This window comes from Diceros bicornis, chromosome 19, assembly GCF_020826845.1.
Source record: "Diceros bicornis minor isolate mBicDic1 chromosome 19, mDicBic1.mat.cur, whole genome shotgun sequence".
Taxonomy (NCBI): Eukaryota; Metazoa; Chordata; class Mammalia; order Perissodactyla; family Rhinocerotidae; genus Diceros; species Diceros bicornis.
This window is the reverse complement of record NC_080758.1, coordinates 22,387,385-22,409,306: the sequence shown is the minus strand read 5'-3', so window position 1 is coordinate 22,409,306 and position 21,922 is coordinate 22,387,385. Positions and strand designations below refer to the sequence as shown.

Sequence of the window (21,922 nt, the reverse complement as noted above, 5' to 3'; positions counted from 1 at the left end):
TTCCTGCCTCTGGACGTTTTTTACTTCTGTGCCATCTGCTGGAATGTTCTTTGTCCCCTAAACCAGCTTTTTCAGGCTGATTTCTTCTCATTCAGGTCTCAGTTCAGATGTCTCCTCCTCAGAGAAGTCTTTCCTATCTCTGACGTAGCCCTGCAAGTCCTTCTCTCATTCTCTTATCACTTTATTCTGTATATTGTCTTCACAGCACTTATTATGATCTGAAATTCTTGTTTGTTTATTCTACTCATTTGTTGTCCTCTCCCCAACCTCCTGTGAAAAGAGGGACTGGCTTACAGCTGTATCTGTAGCACTCAGAGCAATGCCTGGCTCTTGGTAGGCCCTTAATAAATATTTATTGAATGAATAAATGAATGAAGCTGAAAAGAGTAGAGGTAAAATATCAGTGATTAAAAATAAAATGACCTTACCTTTGTGTCTTTTTAAATCCTTAAGTGTTAACTTGTATGTTATTTCACTGAGGCATTTTGTTCAATATGAATTATGGAAATAGATTCTTGAAAGCCAGCTGTTTTTTGGTTCCTTCAAAGACATGATGCTAAGTTTGGATTTAAAAAATGAAGCTGGAGTGTGAATCTGAGAGAAAAAAAAGATTGATTCATATTCCAAAAAGGTCTTTACTATGTTATGACAATAAGTCTCTCCTCATTAGGATTTGTACCAGTGCTAATTTGGGGGTCTGCTCCTAAAAGATGGTGACACTTTGGAAATCTGTGGTGGAAGACAGTCCTGAATTTCCTCTCTGAGGGCAGCAGCCCTGCCGGGCTTAGACAAACAGGGTGTGTAGCATGTCCTCTCGCCCTCCCTCCTCACTAGCTTCTGCTCAATCTGTTAGCCTTGCAGCAGCACTTAATTGGCAGGTATAATTCTCGTGTAGGGCAAGGCTGGTACTGGAGGATTAGGATAGTAGCTGTCATGGGTAAGTGGTTTCTAGTTTGGGAGACAATTCTAGGCTGGGAGACCAGCCCTTCTGTTAAGGGACAGGGAAAAAGAGATCACTTTGTAAAAATGACACATGGAAGGCTACAGGTCCAGGAGTTATTTTCTCACTGCCACCAAAGTCCTATTTGATGAAAAACAAGTGATGTTTGCCCCTGAAGTCACGTGAACTTGTAAAATATTATTGTCCTTTTTGTGCTACATCACCAGCATTTATCTTGCTGAAATCTCCCTCTGGTTTCTGACGTTGAGCTATTGAAGATACTGCTGTGGCCGATGACTAAGACTGATAATTCAGTTTTCCCTCAGTGTTGGAGAGAAATTAAAGGAGGGAAGGCCAAACCTTGGAGAAGCTAAGACGTTGGGAATCCTGTGAGAGCTGTATTAACACTAGTAAGGTGTTTTCTACAGGGTGGGCAAGACGTTAGCTAAGGGAAAGAAAAGCAGTGTGTGTGGAGGTTGCTTAAAAGTGATTTAACCTTTTCCTAGAAATTTAGATTATTTTAGTTAAATCCTAGTGGTAAGTTGGGTACATTGTGCTTATTGCTAATAGTAACAGTAACAGCTTACATTAATATAGTGTCATATAGTTTATAATAAACAATATTGTGTACCTCATCTCTTTAGGTCATCTCTCTGACCTTGAGAGATACAGGTAACATTTTTGCCCTCCCTCCCTGCCTGCTTTTCTTCCTTCAACAGATCTTCACTGGATGCCTGCTGTATGCCAGGCACTATAACGGGCACTGGAGAGTCAACAGTGAACAAGTAGACATGGGTCACTGACAGGGGTATTTGCCCTGGTTTGGGGTTGGAGAGAATATCTGGGCCAGATCCTGCTAGACCTTCCTTATATAGGTCATGTGAAGGATTTGGGATTTTATTCTAAATGCCAAGTGGATGAATTCAGGAAAGACTTATGTGGTAGAATCAATTGAACTTGGTGAGGGTTTGAGGATTATATTCAGCAAAATAACGTTGCCATGTGGCTAATAAGTAGTGAAGCTAGACTCTGGGTCCTAACTGAGCCAGGGCACTGACTTCAGTTCTTGCCATGTCAGGGAACCTCTCTTTAAGTTGTGGATACTGGGGAGGGGGTGGAGGTCTGACAGAGTACCTCAGGGTCCAGGAGTTGTTGATAAAATCTAAGAAATGTGTCCTGCTCAAGATGAATTTATAGGTATCTCTCACTTAAAACCCAATATATGGGGCCAGCCTGCTGGTATAGCCGTTAAGTTCATGCGCTCCACTTCGGCAGCCCAGGGTTCAGGGGTTTGGATCCTGGGCGCGGACCGACGCAGTGTTTGTCAAGCCATGCTGTGGCAGGTGTCCCATATAAAGTAGAGGAAGATGGGCACGGATATCAGCTCACGGCCACTCTTACTCAGCAAAAAGAGGAGGATTGGCAACAGATGTTGGCTCAGGGATAATCTTCCTCACAAAAAAAAAAACCCACAACCCAATATATGAATATCGAAATTTAATAAAATAATAGCTAACATTTTTGAGTACTTACAGGATTATGGGTTGATTCAGTGCTTTCGAAAATAATCTATTTCAGGTTCTCTTAATAGCAGTTTCTTTATTGCTGTTAGGTGTGAGTTATGGTTAACGACTACAGAGCTATGAAGCTAGGAGTTGGGAGAGTGTTAGGGAGGCAGAATGCATTGCAGCACATTACGTTAAACTGGAGAGTAAACTGAGGAGAAAACGTTCCTGAAATTGTAGTGTAGATTTTTTGGAGGAAAATGATTCAGTTTTCAAAAATTCATTTTATTTACCTTTGTAGGTATTATTCCAGTGTATGAAGTAAGAAAGCTCTGTATGGTCTACTAAGTTTTTTATGCTTCTTCAGAGCGAGGTTACTAAATTCTTGGTCTATATTGAGATTCCAAGTACCTGTCTGATTCCCTTCTCAGCAGCTAGTAAGGACAGGTACAGTAATGTCTAAGAAACGCAGAGCAGTGTCTATTGCTAATTAACAACCATTCTTATCTTACGGGCGGTACAAAAATAGGCGGTGAGTTGGATTTGGCTTGTGGACCATAGTTTGCTGACCCCTGGTGTGGGGAAAAGATTGACGGCCACTGTCACAACTCAGGGTTTGACCTTAAGCCAGTTCTTTTAAACCTCTGAGTGTTATCTTACGTACAACAAAAGAGAAGGACAAGGTAAATACTAAATAATATTTATCTAATACTGTTGCTTACTTCATGCCGTATAGTATGCTCAAGAGATATTTCTTGAATGAGTGAGTGTTTAACACCTTAAATTGAACTTCCTGTGCTAAATGTGGGGCACACAGAGTGATAGAAAGTAGCATGTGATGTAGACCCTTAACCCTCATTCTAGTGGGCAAGACGAAAGTAAGTACTGTACAGTTAACCCAGAAAGGTGAGTGGCAGAATGGCATGTAAGAGCCACAGGAAAGTAGTGATTAGTGAATAAGAAATCCCTTTGGATGAAATTGTTGCGTTTGTCCCTTTATACCAGGAGGAACCATTGGATGAAAGCTCAGTGAAGAAAATGATCCTCACATTTGAGAAAAGATCATACAAAAACCAAGAGTTGCGGATCAAGTTTCCAGACAATCCAGAGAAGTAAGGCTTTGTTTTGCTGATACTCTTTCTCCTCTGAGGTGTTTTATTTGCTGTTTTTGTTCTGTTTTTTGTGGTTTTTTTCTGCTTTGGTTTTTGTGATTTGGGTCAGCAGTCCCAGGATAACTGACTTTCTAGTGGGAAATCACTAGGACTCAGAGTCAGTGGTACTCAGGGGTACATAACAGAATCAGCAAAGGGGAAGTGACACATCAGGCAGAGTCCGGAGAAATTCACATACAGGCTTCCTGTGTTTTCTCTCTCTCGCTGGGAGGGGTCAGGCAGACATGCTGCTTTCTCCAGCAGTGAAATAATCAACACATGTGCAGTGTTTCTGTCCAGGGAAGCCCATTTGAGACTCTGAGTCCAGGGGTATTTATTGAGGACAGGTCATGTAGGCATTCTCTGCCAGCAACAGCTATCAAAATTCCAGGTCCCAGGAGGAAAGCAGATGTTCGGTGCCCTAGGTGGGCAAAACAACTGTATCACTTAAGGAATGTTTCAAAAGCCAAGTTCCCAGATACCAGTCTAGGGCCATGCCCTTCTGAAGATCAGGCCTGTTATGTTAACTCTTTTCTGTATTATTCTTCTCAAGGCCCAAAGAAAACTGACCATGGCTGCCATTACTGATAGCTTTACTGTTTAGAAAATGCCAAAGGCTTTGGGGTTGGACAGGTATTGGTGTGATTCCCACATGACCTTAAATAAATCAGTTCTCCTTTCTTAACCTCAGGTGTGTTATCTGTGTAAAGAAATAGTGCCTCCTTCACAGGGTTATTGTGAAGATTAGATGAAAGTAATTGCAAGTGTTTAGCTCAGTACCTGGCACATAGAAAGTACTCATCAAATGATAGTATGATTGTCCCTACATCCATTCCTCAGCGCACCAGGAAGTGCTATCGTGAGGAATCCGATGTCTTTCAGTCAGTCTTGAATCCTAACTAAAGGGCTTTTCATATTTATACAGATTTTAATGTTCTAAATTTCTCTCTCCCTCCCTTTCTTCTTCCCAGGACATATACTTTTAATGAATCTCAATATACCCAAGACTCTTAGGCAATTAAGAGTTGAATAGCGTAGTCTTTGCGCTCAAGTTTATAGATTACTCGGGAGACTGACTATAAATGCACAGAAGGAAATATACTGTAAAAGAGATACAAGCAGAGTGCTGTGGGAGCATAGAGGAAGAAACAGTGAATACCAAGTTGGGGGCTGTTGAGGGCTTCACAGAAGAGGTGGTATTTGAGCTGGGCCTTGAAGAATGATTTTGGTCTTAGTAGGCAGAAAAGAATGTGGAAAGACATGCCAGGCAATGTGACTACCATGAACGAAGGCACGGGGCTATCAGAGGGCGAGTCATCACGGCAACCTGGTAAAGCTAATGTGGTCCCCTGTGTTCTCTCTACTGTAGATGAGGAGGTAAAGAGAGGAGAACCTGGTTACTGGACCCAGGGCCAGAGCCCTCTTTGACAGGAGGAGTAGCTAGATAGGAGCTCAGCTTTCCCAACCCCAGAATCCTATCAGGTTTTGTGCTGACCTCCATCATGCAGTAGCCCTTGTCGTACTGCACTGTGTGTGTGTGTGTGTGTGTGTGTGTGTTGTGTGTTTGATTACACAAGTTATACGTGAATACATTGTCATTGTAAAAAATACCAACAGTGCGTAAGTAGAGTAAAAAATGAAAGTTCCCAGTGGCTCGAGCAGTTAAGCGCACACGCTCCGCTTCGGCGGCCTGGGGTTCCCGGGTTCAGATCCCGGGCGCGCACTGATGCACCACTTGTCACGCCATGCTGTGGCGGCGTCCAGTATAAAGTAGAGGAAGATGGCACAGATGTTAGCTCAGGGCCAATCTTCCTCGGCACAAAAAAAAAAAAAAGAATTGGCATCGGATGTTAGCTCAGGGCTGATCTTCCTCTCACACACACAGAAAAAATGAAAGTTCTCCGTCACTGCGCTGACCCCCTGTCCATTCCCCTGCCTAGAGATGGCCCCTGTGAACACTTCTGTTAGTATCCTTTTAGGTTGTTTTCTGTACACTTATTTACATAAAAATGTAAATATGCAAAATTTTTTTTCTTACCCAAATCATACTGTACCTATTGTGCACCTTGATTTTTTTGGTCACATAACATCTTTCCATGTTAATACATGCATATTTACCTTATGTTTTGTGACTGGTGCATAATATTTCATGGTTTGGAGACTGATTTATTATTTTTCTGTTGATGGGCATTTGGTTATTTTAAATATTGGCTTTTATATCAATGCTGTAGTGAATCTCTGTGTACATGTGTTGTAGTGTACATGTATTTCTGTAGGATAGATATCTAAGGGTTGAATTCCCAGGTTGAAGAGTATGTACATTTTACACTTTGATAGCCACTGGCAAATTCCCTACTGTGTCCTTTAATTCTCCCACCAGCAGGTCTCTCCCTGTGTTCTTGCCCACAATGAATGTAATCAGTCCTTAACATCTTTACCATTTGTTTTATTGTTATTTCTTTACTCGGTGGTCTTCCTGCATTAGATTCTGTGTTCCTTTTAGGAGGTGGACTGTGTCTTGTTTGTCTCTGTTTGTAGTACCTTGCACAGTACCTGCCATACTGTAGGTGCTCAGTAAACAGGAGAGATCTTGTATAATTGATGCCAGCTTTATTACATCCCCATTGCTCAGAACCTAAGGGTACGTTATGAGGAAGCTATGCCGTAGGTTGATAACATTGGAAATTTAAGAAATCCAGTTTACTTCTTGGAATGCCAGTATTGCCTTTGTCCACTTGGTAGGTGTACTTCTGTCAATTTAGAGCAGTGAGTTTCTGCAGGTTATGTTCACCATCCGCATCTTAGGTACCACAGATGCTCTAGTGTTACAATTCATAAGCTGGTTTTTAGAAAATGTTATTTTATTTTAAAAAATCAACAGTGTTTTCCATTCCAGACAAAATTTTATATACTATTTTAGTTTTTAAATCTGAACATTTGAAAATTGAAATTATGCATAAAGAACATTTTTTTTCATGTCCAAAAGCAGTTAGGAAACCACATTGTGTTTTAACCTTGAGTTCTTGAATTCTTACTGGTACAGTGTCTTTTATAATTCTCTAGATCAGCGAGGTGCAATTAAGATGAAAATTGTTAGAATGTATTTGAATGGAACTTTCTGGTTGAGATCAGAAACATTCAAATTTATTTTCCCATATATACGGTTGTCATTTTGATTGCATACACAAAAATGCTTTTCTTCACTTGGCTACATTTCAGATTTAATTGACAATTCTCCATATATAGCCTCTACTTTGCACTGTGTGATCTTTCTCTCAAACATCACATTGAGTAGAGTGGGCTATTTCCCTATTAAGTCCTTCAGTAGTTCTTCTCTTCATTTTTGCAGGGGCAGAATTTTTTAATTTAGTGCTTCTCAAACTTTTTAGTCTTAGGACCCCTCTGCACTCTTAAATTATTGAGTACCTCAAAATGCTTATCTTAGAAAGTTCTAGAATACATGAGCACACATTTCATTAGCTGTCAGGGCAATGTTATCATCACGTATTGTATAGCCGTCTGGAAAACTCCGCTGTACACTCCTGAGAGACTGAGAGTGAAAAAGACAAATAATGTTTTAGAATTATTATAAAAATAGTTTTGCTCTTAATAGACCCCTGAAAGGATCTCCAGCCACCTCCTACTTCCATGTTGGGGTTCCAGGACCACACTTTGAGAACTACTGATTTAGTTGGGCGGAAGAAGCATCCTATTCTCTGTGCATTGATAGCTGGTTTTGTGATTGCAGGAGGACTCATTGGTTTCTGTTGTTTTTCTGCTATTTTTGAACTTTGCTGGTCATTTGCTAATATTCACTCTTGTGGTTGAAGGAGAACATCCTGCTGGTCTGAAGCAAATGTACATGGGCAAGCTAGCAGACTATTCTCCATCATACCAGATGGAATCGATGACCCCATCTCAGCCTGGGTTACTGTTTTAATATGTTGCTCTATTGCTTTCCCATTGACCTCTAACTTGATCCTTTCCCCCAGCTGTGAGTCATCTGTTGCTGAAGGTGTGCCTAACTCCTAGACAGCCTTCTGCAGATACTGTAGTGTGTGCTTTAAATGAGTGGCCTTGTACTTTGTCAGCAAAAAGAGAAGAAAATTTTGTTATAGCATAGCAGACTTGAGGGTGCCCGGATTCATTGAGCACCTACTATATGCCAACTATTGCTAGGCTCTTTATAATTATTTTCTCTTTTAATCCACTCTATAATTCAGCTAGGAAGATTAAGCAAGCTGAGGTTTAGAGAGAGTTAACTAATCTGGACCAGGTTGGGGCCCTGTGCTCTGGGTTCCAATGGCAGTTCTCTCGGGCAACACCCGACATCCTCACAGTTAATTGTACGTAATAGATTGTTCATATTACTGCTAGGCTAGGAGCTCCATGAGGACAGCAACTGGGATTTTTTTGTTATCTGTTATATCCTCAGTACCTAGCACAGTGACTGGCACCTAGTTTGTGCCCGATAAATACTTGTTGACACACTGCTCATAGTTACATAGCCAGTAATAGTGTGGCTGGGAGTGGACTCAGGTCAGTCTCATTCCCAAGTCAAGGCATTTCGCACTATATCTCATCACTCATGTAACACTGGACCCCAGTGGTATTTTTATGATGTTTTCCTGCTCATAGTCGACTTTTTTCTTGTTTTGATAATTTTCTGACTTTCTAAACTTAAAAAACATTGGGGTGGGGCCAGCCTGGTGGTGCAAGCGGTTAAGTGCGCGTGTTCCGCTGCGGCGGCCCGGGGTTCGCTGGTTCGGATCCTGGGCGCACACCGACGCACTGCTTGGCAAGCCATGCTGTGGCGACCTCCTATATAAAGTGGAGGAAGGTGGGCACGGATGTTAGCCCAGGGCCAGTACTCCTCGGCAAAAAAAGAGGAGGATTGGCAGATGTTAGTACAGGGCTGATCGCCTCACAAAAAAAAAAAAAAAAAAATTGGGGTAAGATTGCATATTTGGAAGAATTTCAAAGTTGGAAGGGACTGAAAAGTCTAGTCCATTCTCTCTTCTAATTCTTGATTTTTTTTTTAATATCACCCTTTATTAGTTAACCCCAGTGACAAGGATCTAACTTTCCAGAGAAACCTGTTTTATCATTTGACAGCTCTGACTCTTAAGATTTCAACTCAGAATGAAAAAGAATTTCAACAAATTCTCATAGGAGAGCTATCTAAACTCCTTATAATTTCAGTTGCTTCTCCGAATTAGTTTCCATGTCCCTCTTACAGTATGGTTCCCATAACAGATGTCATAAACTTTTAGGGTCGTCTAATCAGATGATAACTCTATATTGGCTTCTTCTAAGCAGCCTAAACCCAGGCAACATTTGTGGCAGCTGCTTTCCTCTGCTCCTTCATTGGGCGGGCGTCTGCCGAATTTCTGCAGTGGGCCAGGGAGTGTGCCCGGTGCTGGGTGTCCAGAGATGAATGAGAAGAACTGTCTCATGGTCTGATTGGTATTGCGGTTACAGTTGGCTAAAACCATCAAGTCCTTTCCACACAGGTGCTTTTACTAAACTGTATCTTTCCCACCCCATGCATTTGTACTTGACTTTTTGGTCCAGTGTTGTTCTCTACGTGGATCCTAGATAGTTTTGCTCCTATTAGATTTGGCCCATCATCATTGCCTGTCAGGACCTTTTTGAATTGATTCTGTTAGCTATTGTGTTCACTGTCTCTGAAAGCTTTGTGTTATATGATATTTGTTAAGTTTACCTTTTATATATCTTCATCCAAGTCATTGATCAAAAAATAACAAAGAGCAACAAACAAAAACAAAAAGAAAAAAAAGTGCAGTTGATAGAAATTTTGAAACAAAACAATAAAATAATACAATTGATCTAAACAGGCCTAAGGATGGAGCCTTGCAGAATACCACTGGAAGCTTCTCTCCAGGCTGACATTCGCTCCTTGAATGTCACCCAAGTCCCCTAATCTTTTCCTTGTACTCAACATCATTTTGTTTATTACTATTTAGTGCCCGGTCTCCTTTGCCAATTCTTCCCGGTGAACTGTAAAAACCTTTTGTCAAGTTATTCTCCAGAAATCAGGTTTTTTTTTAAAGCACCCACGTAAGGCACATAAGCCTTAGAAGTTTGCTGAGCCTGTTAGGTTCAAAGATTAAATAGATCTACTGCCCCATGGACTATCTGAATTCTGACCAGCCCTTCCGAGTCATGATTCTGATTTGGCTTCCACACTTCAGGTGATGGAGAACTAGCAATCTAAAAAGGTGATCTATTTGTAAGCACAGTGGAAGGAACCTTAAAAAAAGTGGTAGGGGGGGAATCGTGACAAAAATAATTTTGAAATTTACTTGGAATAATAAGCAGATGAGAATAGACAAGGAAGCATTGAAAGAGAAAACTAATAAGGGAGTGTTTTGCAATAGACTGTAACAATATGGAAGTGTGGTCCTGGCTCAGGAATTTGCAGATGAATCAGTGAAATGGAGTGAAAAGTCCATAAACAGATTAGAATACACATTAAAATTTAGTGTATGATAGAGATGGCATTTCTTCAAATCTGGGGAAAAAGTATAGATGATAGTATTGGGGTATTTGGCCAGACATTTGCAGAAAATAAAGTTAGATCTTTGCCATATATCATATGCTAAAATAAATTTCAGATTTATTTACTCCTAAACATTTAAATATGTGTAAACATTAAAGTATACCATAAAATATATCTAATCTTAGCAGAGAAAAAAATAGACTTCATAAAGGCAAAGATTTGATTACTTAAAGCTTTAAAAACCCTTACGTCAAAAAGCAAAATGTACAAATTAAAGGGCATATATTTTTCTCTGGTTTATTTTTTGCAACATATGACAGATTAATTTCCTTAATAAATAAGAGTGCTTATAAATCAATAAGTAAGGTGAGCACCCTCTTATAAAAATGGGCAAAGAAGAAATACAAATAGCTAGTAAACATTAATAAAATTTTAACCATCTCAGTGTAAGAAATGCAAAATAAAAAATAAGTTATATTTCCCACCTCAAATTGGAGGAGATTTTAAGTAGGTAATGCTGTTTTTGAAGAGGGTGAGGGGAAACAGTCTCTTCAAAGACTATTGGTACCTTTCTGGCAGGATGTATCAAAATCTGTTAAGTTATACATACTCTCTGACTTGGCACTTTCCTCCTTGGGAGTTTATACTAACACAATAATTATGAATATATGCATCTTAGTGTCATTTGTTATAAGGGAAAAAACTGGAAACCATCTGAATGACAAAGAAAGATTGGTAAAATAAATTATGGTACGTCTACACAAGGAAATACCAAGTAGCTTTTTAAAATGTATTAATTAGAACAGGGATTTCATTTAGGCTTAATCTCCTACACCTGCTCTGTGAGTGATTGGAGGTCTCTTCTTGGAACCCTGTGTTGAGAAGGATTCTGAAGCCATGTCTGGGCTCAGTGAGGGATTTTGTCGTGGGAGAAGGGGAAGGACTGACAGCAGTGTGAGATACTTGGCTTTTCCTATTGTAGAAGAATGTTTAGTGATCAGGGACATTGTTCACCCTATCTTAACAACAGCAGCAAAAATTGAATATAGAACTGTATACTATGTAGGCTACTTTTAGGGAGAAAAAGGCTATGAGTTGAGAAAAATGACTTAAACATACCAGAGTGTTATCAATGATTGTTTCTTTTTTTTTTTTTTTTTAAGATTTTATTTATTTATTTTCCCCCCAAAGCCCCAGCAGATAATTGTATGTCATTAGCTGCACATCCTTCTAGTTGCTGTATGTGGGACGCGGCCTCAGCATGGCCAGAGAAGCGGTACGTCGGTGCGTGCCCAGGATCCGAACCCGGGCCGCCAGCAGCGGAGCGCACGCACTTAACTGCTAAGCCACAGGGCCGGCCCACAATGATTGTTTCTGATTAATAAAACTATGGGTGATTTTTGTTTACTTTTTGAAGGCTTGTCTTTGTTTTCCCAGTTTTCTACAAAAAGTAGTATTTTATAATCAGAAAAAATATATAAATGTTATGATTAAAAATAGTAATGGGGGGGGCCGGCCCGGTGGCGCAAGCAGTTGGGTGCGCGCGCTCCGCTGCGGCGGCCCGGGGTTCGCTGGTTCGGATCCCGGGCGCGCACCGAAGTACTGCTTGGTAAGCCATGCTGTGGCGGCGTCCCATATAGAGTGGAGGAAGATGGGCACCGATGTTAGCCCAGGGCCGTCTTCCTCAGCAAAAAAAGAGGAGGATTGGCGGATGTTAGCTCAGGGCTGACCTCCTCACAAAAAAAAAAAAAAAAAAAAAAAAAAAAAAAAAAAAAATAGTAATGGGGAAAAACAATAGTAAGAAATGTTGTCTAAAATATGGGCATGTTCTAAACAATTCTAGTCTCCAGATTTTGTTCCATACAGAATCCAGATTTCTAGAGAGGTGGTTTTTCCCCAGTCCCTCAGCGTCTGGATGAGTCCTATATGACTTCAAGAGTCCCTGCTTATGTTTTTTTCTTTGTGGCCTCAATTCAGTTAAGCAGGCATCTGTGGATAAATAGAAACAAAAGATATAATTCCTGTCTTTAAGATGCTTACATTCTAGAAGGAAAGATAGACATAATAATAACAACAGTAGTAGTAGTAGTAGTAGTAGTAGTAGTAGAAGAAGAAATGAGAGCAAACATACAGTGCTTATTATGTGCCAGTGTTTTTTTTTAAGTGCTTTATATGTATTTATTCATTTACTCTTTACAGTAGCCCTATGAGGTAGATAACTACTATCTCATTTGCAGATGAAGAAACTGAGGCATAGAGAGGCTAAGTAGCTGAGTCAGCTTCAAACCCAGGCAGTCTGGCTCCAGAGTCTGTTTAACCACTGCTTCCTCTCAATCACTCTGTCAGGTATTGTTTAGTTGCTTTACATGGATTAGCTCATTTCCTTCTCAGGACAGACCTTCCTGTCTCGTTCATCAGAGGCTTAGTGGGCATTTCTTATATGTCAACCCCTGGGGGAGGGCGTGCAGAGGTGAATGCAAAGCAGTTCTGGTCTTAGTGCCTGGGCGTAGGTTTGTGGAAAGGCCCAGGTGTGGAAATGTGAGTGAAGTATGCTACATAAGGTATGATGGTGATTACAGGATGCCAGAGACTAGAGCTGCTTCACTTTGGGATCTGCCTCACTGGAAAGAGTGTGGAGGAGGGGAGGCTATTTTTGGATGGCAGCAGAATCTCAGTGTCTTCCTTTGGATAAGGGGAATAATTGGCCCTTGATCTGAAGTGGCAAGTAAGAGAAACCCTTTTTGGATTAGTAGGATAACTATGTTCAGGGCAACCGAGTGAATAGCCACACCAAGGGGTAATGGTAGCTAATCCACAGGACCGGTGGGCACATCATTTAATGCTGCAGAATGCTTCAGGAGCCTCTAAAAGGCAACTTGTGACTGCAAGAGTAAGGGGAACCCTGTAATGAGATCTGAATTCAAGATTGATTTTTGTAATGAGGAAATCGATTTCCCAAGGAAGTTGTGTGACAGTATGATGTTTGGATGAGTGTACTTCTTGGTTGGTCTGTTGTAGATACTTTGACATATTGTCTCTCTGTCTGGATTGTGTTGCTTTTGGCTCCTCAGTGCTAATAGTACCCCTTTCCTTTCAATGATGCTGTCTTGTTTTCCCCTCCTCTAGGTTTATGGAATCTGAGCTGGACCTAAATGACATCATTCAGGAGATGCACGTGGTAGCCACCATGCCAGACCTGTACCACCTTCTGGTGGAGCTGAATGCTGTGCAGTCTCTTCTCGGGTTGCTTGGACACGATAATACAGATATCCTTTCAGGTGTGTCCATAGTAGGAAGGCTGACATGGTGGGGGAATGCTGTTTACTCTCTTCTCCTGTCTGTCTCTACTGATGTCTGCTGTCATGTCTGGTGTTCTGTTTCCATTCTAATTATCCCACATCTTGAAACACATTCAAAAATGTATTTACTCATTCAAAAATCTGGTTTTTATCTATTAATAAATGTTGGGCAATCCTTAATTGTCCTATTTTCTCTTGTTAGTACTAGAATTCATCGTGATGTATCTGTTCATACATTAACAATGTTAATTTTTCAGGATCTTGATTTGGAGGCTCGTTATAGAAGCTGGGCCAGACAGGATTTGAATCTGTTTTTTTTTTGTGAGGAAGATTAGCCCTGAGCTAAAATCTGTTGTCAATCCTCCTCTTTTTTACTGAGGAAGACTGGCCCTGGGCTAACATCTGTGCCCATCTTCCTCTACTTTATATGGGACGCTGCCGTAGCATGGCTTGATGAGCGGTGTGTCAGTGCGCGTCCGTGATCTGAACCTGCGAACCCTGGGCCGCCAAAGCGGAGCTCACGACCTTAACCGCTACGCCACCGGGCCGGCCCTGAATCTGTTGATCCAGACATCATTCTGCTAATACGTGGCCCAGTGGAGTTGAGACTAGAAGAAGCAGTGAATCGTGGTAGAAAGCACATTGGAATGTCCAGTAAGACAGGAATTTTAATCTGTGTTGTCCACTGCTGTATTCCCAGTTCTTTAAGAAAGGCTGGGTGCACAATAACATTTAAAATTTGTTGAATGAGCATTAGACCTAAACAGATGATCTAGGTTTGATACCCAGCTTCGTTTCTTGTGTGAAATTTAGTGCCCCTCCAGCCCTTAGTATTCTCATTTCCAAAAGTGGAGTTAATAACTCTCACCATTCAGTGTTATTGAGAGGATTAAAGGAGATCATATAAGTGCTAAGCAGTTTCTGATACATAGTAGGCACTTAGTAAATGTTACTTTTAACTGACTCTGAATTGTGACTTCCAAAACCATTTTTTTTAATATCTTTTTTTTGTGTGTGTGAGGAAGATTGGCCCTGAGCTAACATCTGCCAATCCTCCTCTTTTTGCTGAGGAAGACTGGCCCTGGGCTAACATCCATGCCCATCTTCCTCCACTTTATATGGGACGCCGCCACAGCATGGCTTGCCAAGCAGTGCGTCAGTGCGCGCCCGGGATCCGAACCGGTGAACCCCGGGCCACCGCAGCGGAGTGCGCGCACTTAACCACTTGCGCCACCAGGCTGGCCCTCCAAAACCATTTTATACTTTGTCTTTGCTCTTATATGTGTAATGCTTTAGTGCAAAAGGTTTTTTTTTTTTTTTTTTTGTGAGGAGATCAGCCCTGAGCTAACATCCGCCAATCCTCCTCTTTTTTTTTTTTTTTTTTTTGCTGAGGAAGACGGCCTCGGGCCAACATCGGTGCCCATCTTCCTCCACTTTATATGGGACGCCGCCACAGCATGGCTTACCAAGCAGTGCGTCGGTGCGCGCCCGGGATCCGAACCAGCGAACCCCGGGCCGCCGCAGCGGAGCGCGCGCACTTAACCGCTTGCGCCACCGGGCCGGCCCCAACAAAAGGTTTTTGATGTGCCTGTGGTCAAGGTTATGTTCATTAAAGCAGATTCCCTTTCAGTAGTTGTTCTGTTTGAATCCAGATTTCCGAAGGTAAGAGACGAATGTAGTGAGTCTGCTTGAGTGATATTCATGGGGAATCTGCTGCTGCTTCATGTTATTTTCATCTTTCTGGTAATTTCTCTCCTGAGACCATGTCTGACTAGGTTCTTTCCTGTCTAATAATTCTCATAGAAATAAATCAGTGACTAATTTTAGTGCAGGCTTCTTGAAGGGTGATCTTAAACCATTTCTGATACTTCATGTAATGTTAGACGGTGTTAAGAATCGCTCTGTCATTCCCCAGATTGATGAGTGTGTTCCCCAGCGTTCTCTGTGGAGTTCTGGGTTGTATGAGAACCCTAGTCAATTAGCTTGTTTCTGGGTGACCTCAGTATAGGGTCTCATGAATTCATTCAGTAGACATGCTCTGAGTTCCTATTATGTACCAGGCATCATGCTAGACCCTGAGGAACCATAGAGTGCTGGATGCTCAAGCAGCATCAGTCACTGCACATGTATTGAGTATCTACCATATGATCAGCACTCTGTTCAAGGTGCTAACTGGTCCTTGCAGAGTTAGTAACTGAGAGTTCTAGTTGTGACTTCACCTTTCGGTTCACCTACAGAATGGTAGATTTTCAGAATCCCAACAGACCTTAGAGATGACTTAGCCCAGTGCCTTAGTTATTTATTTAGTGATGAGTCTGAGGTCCAAATGTTGGACAGCTAACTGTTGAGGTTGAAGCTGGCGCTCCAGGCCCCTGATTTCCAGTCTAGTGCTCTTTCTAGTGCACCTTGAGTCTTCTCCCTGTAGGATTTACTCCGTCCCTGACAGAGTTGCATAGTCCCTTGCTACCTTGTGTATTAATCCAGAAATCACCTGTTTTGTTTCTGAAAACACAGCTCTTATTCTTTTTTTCCATTCCTGCTAACTCAAAATAATGGTAGCAGCTTTCTGAAGATACTGACATAGTGCTGATTCACCAGCCTGGTTCCTGCTGGGGAGAAGACTGACACAAGAAGTGCTGTTCAACATCAGCATACTTGGGAAAGGCAAGGGCACAGATGTTCCGTTAAGTTCTGGTCTTTAAAAAGGAAAAAAACAAGTACCCCTATAATAACTTTGACAGACTGCCATCTCCCTCCTGTTTTCTGAGAGCTAAACTGTTTCTTTTCCCCTCTTGTATGCCAACCTTCACCCTACTGCCCTAATGATATTTTTAAAAATCTGATTTTTAATTATGCCCTACATCAAATTTAAAGTGCATTTGAAATTGTTTTAATTACCTAATTTTACTTAGATGCAGCAATTAGGGTAAATGTCATCCTCCTCAAAGTACAGTTTTTCTTGAAAGTGGTTTGAGGGAAGAGTAGGCCCTCTTGACTTGCATCTAACAGATCCTGTATCGGTTGGAACGTTGATTTCCCAGCAGCATTGCACTCTGCTTCTTGTCTTATCTGTGATCTATAATGGAAATTTTTCTTCAGGAAATGGTTGTTAACAATTTACTGTTGTACAGCTGTAACTGCCTGAAACACCTTACCATGAATAAACAATTTCATAGCAGTCATGACTTAAATTTTTAATCTTTTTTAACTCTTCATTTATCAACCAAGACCATACATTGCTGGTTATGTTCCCAGCAAGCATAGGTCATTTTTGCTTTGTCCTTCTCTGAGAAAACGTAAACTATAGGGATTTTAATTGGCTCAGAGGCTGGTTTATTGTAACCTTAAGAGGCAGAGGATGTGAGAAAACAGCTTGTGCCTTGTCCTTTCAACCGTGAGAATCAGCTTCAGAGTTTATTCTGGTGCTCTGCATCACTGCTGCTGGTGAGGGCTTGTCAGAGCTTCTGTGCCTCATCTCCCCCCTTGAGAGGCTGGAGCCCAGCCATCAGTTGGCTGCAGGGTGGAATTCTGGTCTGTGAAGAGCACCTCTGGGGGTGAGGGACAGAGAGGGAGGGGTACACCTCACACACAGCATTGAAGAGTCACTCTGAATGCATTAGGAGGGAGCACAAGGTGGGATCCAACAGCTGCTGCCTTTTAGAAATATTTCTTTTTAAAACAAATTTTCCTTTAAAGTAAATCATTTAAACATGTTTAGAGCCCTTTTTTTGTGAACCTTTTGGAATGTTTCTACAGAAAAATGAAACCAAAGGTACACTTACAGATATTTTCATAAGGTATTGCTGAGCAAATAGTTTTTGTGGCCCGGTTTAAGACAGATTTACTCAATTTGCCTAAAGGAACAAGGAGGAATAAAACAAGGGGAAGATAAAACCCCAGATGGTGGCTGATCACCCCTTCTGCTACCACCAAAAAAAAAAAAAACCACCACGCCACCAAATCCATAGGTATCCTATTTTTGTATGTCATTTGCAGCATTCTGGATTTTAGTCAAGTGTCAGTGGAATGCTTTCTAAAGTCCTTGTGGTAGATCACAGCATTTACTGGGTTTCCGCTTTGTATGATAAGCCCTGTTGGGTACTATTAGGGAAATGAGAAATAATAACTCCAGTTGGTAGCAAAAACACTCAGATTACTATGTGTGGTAAGTGCCCTTGGAGTGTTATGCTCAGGAAATGCCATTGGAGTTCTGAGAAGGTGTGGGTCATCTCTGGCTTGGGGGCGATTAGGGAATTGGGCATTGGAGATGGGTAAGCTTTTTATAAATGTGGAGTTTAGAGTGCATTTCAAGTTTATTTTCATGGTCTCTGCCTTGGCAATGGAAATTGCCATTCCTCACATGCTGGAAGCTGACATGCTCACATAGTCACTACAGACTTAAAGGATATTAGGTCCATGATTTTATTTAAAAAAAAAAAATCATGACTACTGTTTCCCAGCTAAGTGCCCTATTTTTTAATAAAAAATATCAAATAATCTAAACCAAATTTATTCAAAGTCCGCTTTCTCTCCACCCTTTTGTGATTCAGGAAAATGAGGTCTCATTGTAATGTTAACGTAAGGCATTGGTACAGTGGGTTGCATACCAATATGCAGGAAGGGAGAAATTTGTTTTAGTTACAGAGTAGATCAGTGGTGCTGATGGGACAGCTCTTTTTTGTCTGGGATAGTTTTAGGGAGTGATCATTAGCACTATTCTTTTCTACTTTACTGCTTAGTTTTCTCAGACTCTAGAGAGCCAGGAGGACTTGCAAAGTTGTCCTGTTGGATTTTGTGAAACATTACTGTGGGAATTGGAAAATAAGGAGCAGACGGAATTTTTTTAGACCAGCAGGGATCAATTGAACTTGAGCAGTTTGGGTCTGAGAATGCTCAAGTGGAAGAAAGTGACTGCCACACACCATGGTATCCCAGAGTGTGTGTACAATAGCCAGGGGTGCCTTGTGTTAGAGCCCCAGTGTTAATGAGCAGGAGTAGGGCTGGGAAGGGTTTGAGCTTCCTAAGAGCTTTCTTCTAATTGGACTGGGAGGGACTTGGCTATTGCACCAGTGGTTTCCTGCAAGCATTGTCTAAGAAGACTTGTGTATCTTGAGCTGCTCTTTTGCTAGGAGCTATTCCCATCTTGATATTTCCAGAGTCAAAGTTACATTGAAAAAAATTTACTTCTTTTTCTCATTAGTAGTCTAACTTCCCTGATAATTTGTACTGATAAGCCACCCATTTTTTTGAGCCATTTAAATGTGATCTGAAGAAAGTCAGATTAGGTAAAAAGTGCCAAAATGGCAGTCTAGGAAAAGGACCTCTTACTGTAACTTTTGATCTTGTTTATGAGGTTTAGGTGAATTCCATGTGTCTAGAAGGTTAGGGTGCTTGTGGCCTGCCTTGCACATTTCCTCTGTGGCATAGTAGTGCCCACTGGCATTTAGTAGGTACTTAATAAATGTTGAATGAGTGCGTTTCTCCCTCATATTAGTTTGATCTAGGATTGTGATAAAGAGTCTAGATTCATTCTAGGTAGCCCTGTGCCAACTGTTTTAAAAGGAGCAAAAGACTGTTTTGTCTATGTTTTGAAATTCATCTGCGTTGTTATATCTAATCACTGCCCTAGTCTAAGAATAAAAGAAAAAAGATTTTTTAAAAACCCCACATTTGTTCCATTAAATCAGTTATATACTCTGAATCTATATTGGTTCATTTTTCTTAAGGAAGCCTTTTTGAAATGACTTTTTTAAAAAAGCCAACTGCTTAATACATCTTGTTCCTCTTTCTCTCTCTGTTTTTTTTAATAACTTTGTTCCTTATGGACACATCTCATGGATGTTAATGCTCAATTTCCCTACCAAGACTCTACATAGGATCAGGCCAAAAAACAAATACCTAGAGGCAAAAACTGGAAGTAAATACCCCTCTTTTTCCAAGAGCCATTGTGTTATGGACCATTTCATGCCCAGCTGGTCTTTTCTACTTCACCTCTTATTACACTAGCTTATTGCCCCAGTAGTGGACAGGTACAGAGGGAGTGAGTGGGGTGGCTGTTCTACTCGACATAAAAAAATAGGCTATCAGAAACTGTGTTTTAGTAATTCGCAGAGAGACAGGCTCTCTGTTTTCCTATTAAACTTGGATAGGAGAGCCTTTTACCTTGTGAAATGAAATTGTAACTACAGTGGAAAAACCTATCACTCATGCCCAGAGTCTGCTTGCAAAGAAATGCTGGATGGGTGGCAGACCATGCTGAATTTTCTCATCAAGATTGAGAATTCGTCTGTCTGTCTTTAGTTTTGGTTCTCATTCCTCTTTCTGGTCTTCAAATGACCTCTGTCTTCTGGGCCATATTAAATTACCCAGGAGTTGATGATTACAATTGTGGACTCATTATTGCCTTGCTGAAATGCCCTTGGTGAAAGTTGGGAATTTATGTAAAAATCAGTTAGTGGTAGGATTGATGAGATGTTTACCAGAGCTGGTAGCTGGTAACTGATTTCTTGTTTGACTTCTCAGCTGAGGCAGGAAAGTAGGAGATATCCACTAGAACATTATAAGAAATGACTTTCTTGGTAAAAGTTAGGACATATCCTGTCCTATATAGAACCAGCACCGTTGTCAAAATTTTTTTTACTTTTTTTTTTTAAAGTTCCTACGTTTAATGTGACACATTTGTGAGCATGGTATAAGATTAATCAAAGAAAAATATGATACTTGGCCCATAAGACCTGAGAGGCAGAAAAAGGACTTGATCAATCTGAATGTCTGTGGCATAGTTAAAATATAAAATTAGATCTTCCAACCCATTGTGACCCAGAAAGGGAGAACCATGCTATTGTTAGCTTAAATTTCAGATTTTAGAGGCTTTAGGAAAAATGAAGGCAACAGTGAGGGCTTTGGCCATTCTCTGGGAAGACTTGACTAACAATCTTTATTGTAGTGCTTTCGTATCTTCTCAATACTTTGACTTACTTCTCCTTCAACATATGTGACCTCATTTATTCTGTATAGCTACTCAGTGAGATAGGCTGGGCAGAGACCATTACCACCATTTTATAGATGATGATACTAAGCTGTAAGGAAATAAAGGGGCTTGAGCAAGATGACATGGCTACTGATAATTTTGGGATAGTTCAGTTCACTAAAGATATGAAGCAAAGAAGAGTATGATGTGACCCTGTTCTCAAGTTTGCTCTTGACTCTTCATTTATTGTTCTTTCATATGTTTCACCTGTCTCTTGAAGCTATTGTTTAATTAATAATCATCGTATACTAGTTAGTAAGTACTTAGTCATGCATGGTGTTATTCAGGGGATGTAACAATAGTACTTATTGCATGCCTGATTCACATCCCTGTCCTATAGACATCTGACTCTACAGGGGATGGATGAATAGATGAAATGTCACATGTATTAAATAAGCATATGAATAGGTAATAATATTTTTACATCTCATATGTAAGAACTTTTCAAGAGAATAAATATGGGAGTTTCTTAGATGAGGATGAGGAGAGTGAGGGAGAGTTGTCAGCATTTTGTTCTTTTTCCTGGGACTTTTAATAATTTATGGTGGAAATAAGTGACAGTTCTTTTCTCTGTGATTACAGTAGGGTCAGTAGCTAGAATTCACCTGAATTTGTTTAATCCTGGTGTATATTCTCCTGTTGCATTCATATGAAGTGTAGTAGGAAAAGTATTGTTTTTGGAATCAGATGGACCTGACATTCTCCCTTACTATTGCAGTGACTTTTAGGTAAGTTACTTAACCACTCTGGGCTTTTGCGTTCTTATCTGTAAAATGGCGATCACACTTATCTTATAATGCTGTTGTGAGAATTCAGTAGCATAGCACTTGGCATGATGATGACTTTAAAAAATGGTAGTTATTATGATGGCGACTACTGCAGTCTTTAGAGAGGGAGAACTACTAATTCCTAGTAGTCAGGGATGGCTCTAGGGTTTCTAGGGGTTAGTTTGGTAGGGTGTTTGTTTTTTTTCAGTTAATTCAAGCAACTTATATATTTTGGTTTCCTATATGTCAAGTATGATACATAGTCTTTTGTGTCCAGAGCTTCCTGGTTACTTTGTTAATAAAGACTGTAAGCATGAAGAAGTTTTGTCCAAAGACCTTTAAGCTCTTTATATACATTAAGTTTTATAGCACTCCCACGTTTTGGGTAAATACTGCTTTAAAGAGAGGAAGAATAAGACACAGAAAGCTTAATTACTTATTCATGATGGTCAGCTATAGATGAATAAAACAAACCTTCAAATACTTTTTCTTTCAGCAAAAGATGTTCATAAAATACCTGGAACATCAGTTGGCAGTTAGCAAGTTGTATCGTTCTTGTTAATATGTCCTGTATCTTTTATTTTTTCTTTCCAGTTCTAGTGAAACTGCCCTTGTTTTGACCCTTGATATCTCAATTCTGGACTCGTGTGTGTGTGTGTGTGTGTGTGTGTGTGTGTGTGTGTGGTATTTCAGAACAGGTCTTCCTT

General features: G+C 40.6%; 1 protein-coding gene across 1 annotated transcript in view; it reads left to right on the top strand.

Moving 5' to 3' along the window:
• The window catches only part of CTNNBL1 (catenin beta like 1), a 160,155-nt gene that overhangs the window by 30,805 nt on the left and 107,428 nt on the right, over positions 1–21,922 (top strand). Inside the window, exons 3-4 of the mRNA XM_058562718.1 lie at positions 3,451–3,557; positions 13,246–13,385. Of these exons, the coding sequence (XP_058418701.1) occupies positions 3,451–3,557; positions 13,246–13,385 (247 nt within the window). The remainder of the gene's footprint in view (positions 1–3,450; positions 3,558–13,245; positions 13,386–21,922) is intronic.